A 1525-nucleotide genomic window follows, 5' to 3' on the forward strand; every position below is an offset into this window, starting at 1 on the left:
GGCACTGCTGAGAAACGTATTTAATGAAGAGATACAAAGTTACATTTCTTGTAGAAGATGAAACAGGAAATACAGATAAGAGAGGGAGACTCTGGGCCAAGGAGCTTACACTCTATATGGTGGCCAACCTCAATAATTGATTAGTAGGTCATTGGCCTGGGAACAGAAGGCAATACAAGCTCCGCCCATTGCAGATTGAAGCTCCGCCCACACGTCCATCCTTAACCTGGAAAGACCAGGAAGCCGGTGAAGACGCTGTCGTTATTTTCGATGCCGATGATGCCGTTGTAGTCGTTGGTGACAAGCCACACCTCCTGGCCCTTCTTCAGCTGGACCAGGACGCCGCCGGAAGTCACCTGCCGAGTATTGGACACGTGGTCACAGAAGCTGGCCTTGGTGTCACCGTCCACGCGCAGGGTGACGCACAGGTTCTGTGACTGGGACGCATGGTACACAAAGTAGTAGAGGCCGGCGATGCGGCACACAAACTTGCCCGTCTCCCTGCTGTAGTCGTCATGGATATTGGTGATGACCTCGTTGAATTTGATGGGCGTGTCCTTCTCGGGGTGCTCCCCCGTGTTTCTTTTCACGGTGAAGGCCGACTGATATTGGCGCTTCTGGTTACCGGGGATCCCACTGTCACCTCGGGGGCCCGGCTCGCCTTTCTCTCCCGGGGGCCCGGAGAGTCCCCTGGGGCCTCTTTTTCCCACTGGGCCCCCAGGGCCTTTAGTTCCCTTTTCCCCTTTGATTTCGGCCGTTTTCAAGTTTGCCGGCAGACCTGCAGAGACACAAGAGTTCAGCACAGGAAGTTATGAAAGGGGAAAGGGAACCGCAGGGGTGGAGCCAAAGGTGCACTGGGCGGAGTTTATGAATGTTAAAGATTATCTTCTGCTGTAAATAACATGGATTGTCTTCAGGTGGGCAATGCCCATGATACAGACCACGCCCCCGCTGATAGGCCCCTCCCCTGCGGATTACAGAAAGCTATTAGAACTCTTAGTCAGGTGACTCCACATGGGGGGTGCAGGGACCCCCGTACCGGGCACATGGATATAATATGTGCGCACCCCCCCGGCTCCTCGCTGTCCAGGAACATCAACACATTGTAGGATCTTCCGGTCCTGTGGGAGTGGCCTGGAGATGGGTGTGTCCTCCATGACACCTCACTACACCTGGGGCAGCTTCTTACCTTTCTCTCCTTTGGCGCCATTCAGACCGTCGCGTCCGTCTCTGCCCGGCGCCCCAGGAATTCCGGGGAGACCCGGGATGGGGGAGGTGCATGGCGGCTCCCCGCTGTCCACCCAGACGAGGAGAGAGAAGAGAATGAGGCCCACAATCATCTTCACCTGGAGGAGGAGACACATGGAGGATGTCAGCAATGATGTCACCGCGCCATCTACCCCTGGAATTCCTTCCATTGCCTGCGCTGGGAACATGGCGGCCATAGGCGGGGCCCCCCCCGGGAAGGGCCATTCACCGTGCACAGATAACGCAATGAAGATCTCACCCCCTGGCCCCACCCCCT

At 56.4% G+C, this 1525-nt stretch overlaps 1 protein-coding gene across 1 annotated transcript; it reads right to left on the reverse strand.

Annotated features, from left to right (window-relative positions):
- Positions 1 to 199: 199 nt before the first annotated feature.
- LOC108803990 (complement C1q subcomponent subunit C-like) lies at positions 200 to 1363 on the reverse strand. Its single transcript, XM_018575764.1, has 2 exons — positions 1190 to 1363; positions 200 to 778 (listed from the first exon to the last, which is right to left on the reverse strand). The coding sequence occupies exons 1-2, from the start codon at positions 1338 to 1340 to the stop codon at positions 222 to 224; spliced, it is 708 nt and encodes a 235-aa protein (XP_018431266.1). The 5' UTR covers positions 1341 to 1363; the 3' UTR covers positions 200 to 221.
- Positions 1364 to 1525: the final 162 nt, after the last annotated feature.

Source organism: Nanorana parkeri, unplaced genomic scaffold (genome assembly GCF_000935625.1).
Source record: "Nanorana parkeri isolate BGI_ZX_2015 unplaced genomic scaffold, ASM93562v1 scaffold4693, whole genome shotgun sequence".
Classification (NCBI taxonomy): Eukaryota; Metazoa; Chordata; class Amphibia; order Anura; family Dicroglossidae; genus Nanorana; species Nanorana parkeri.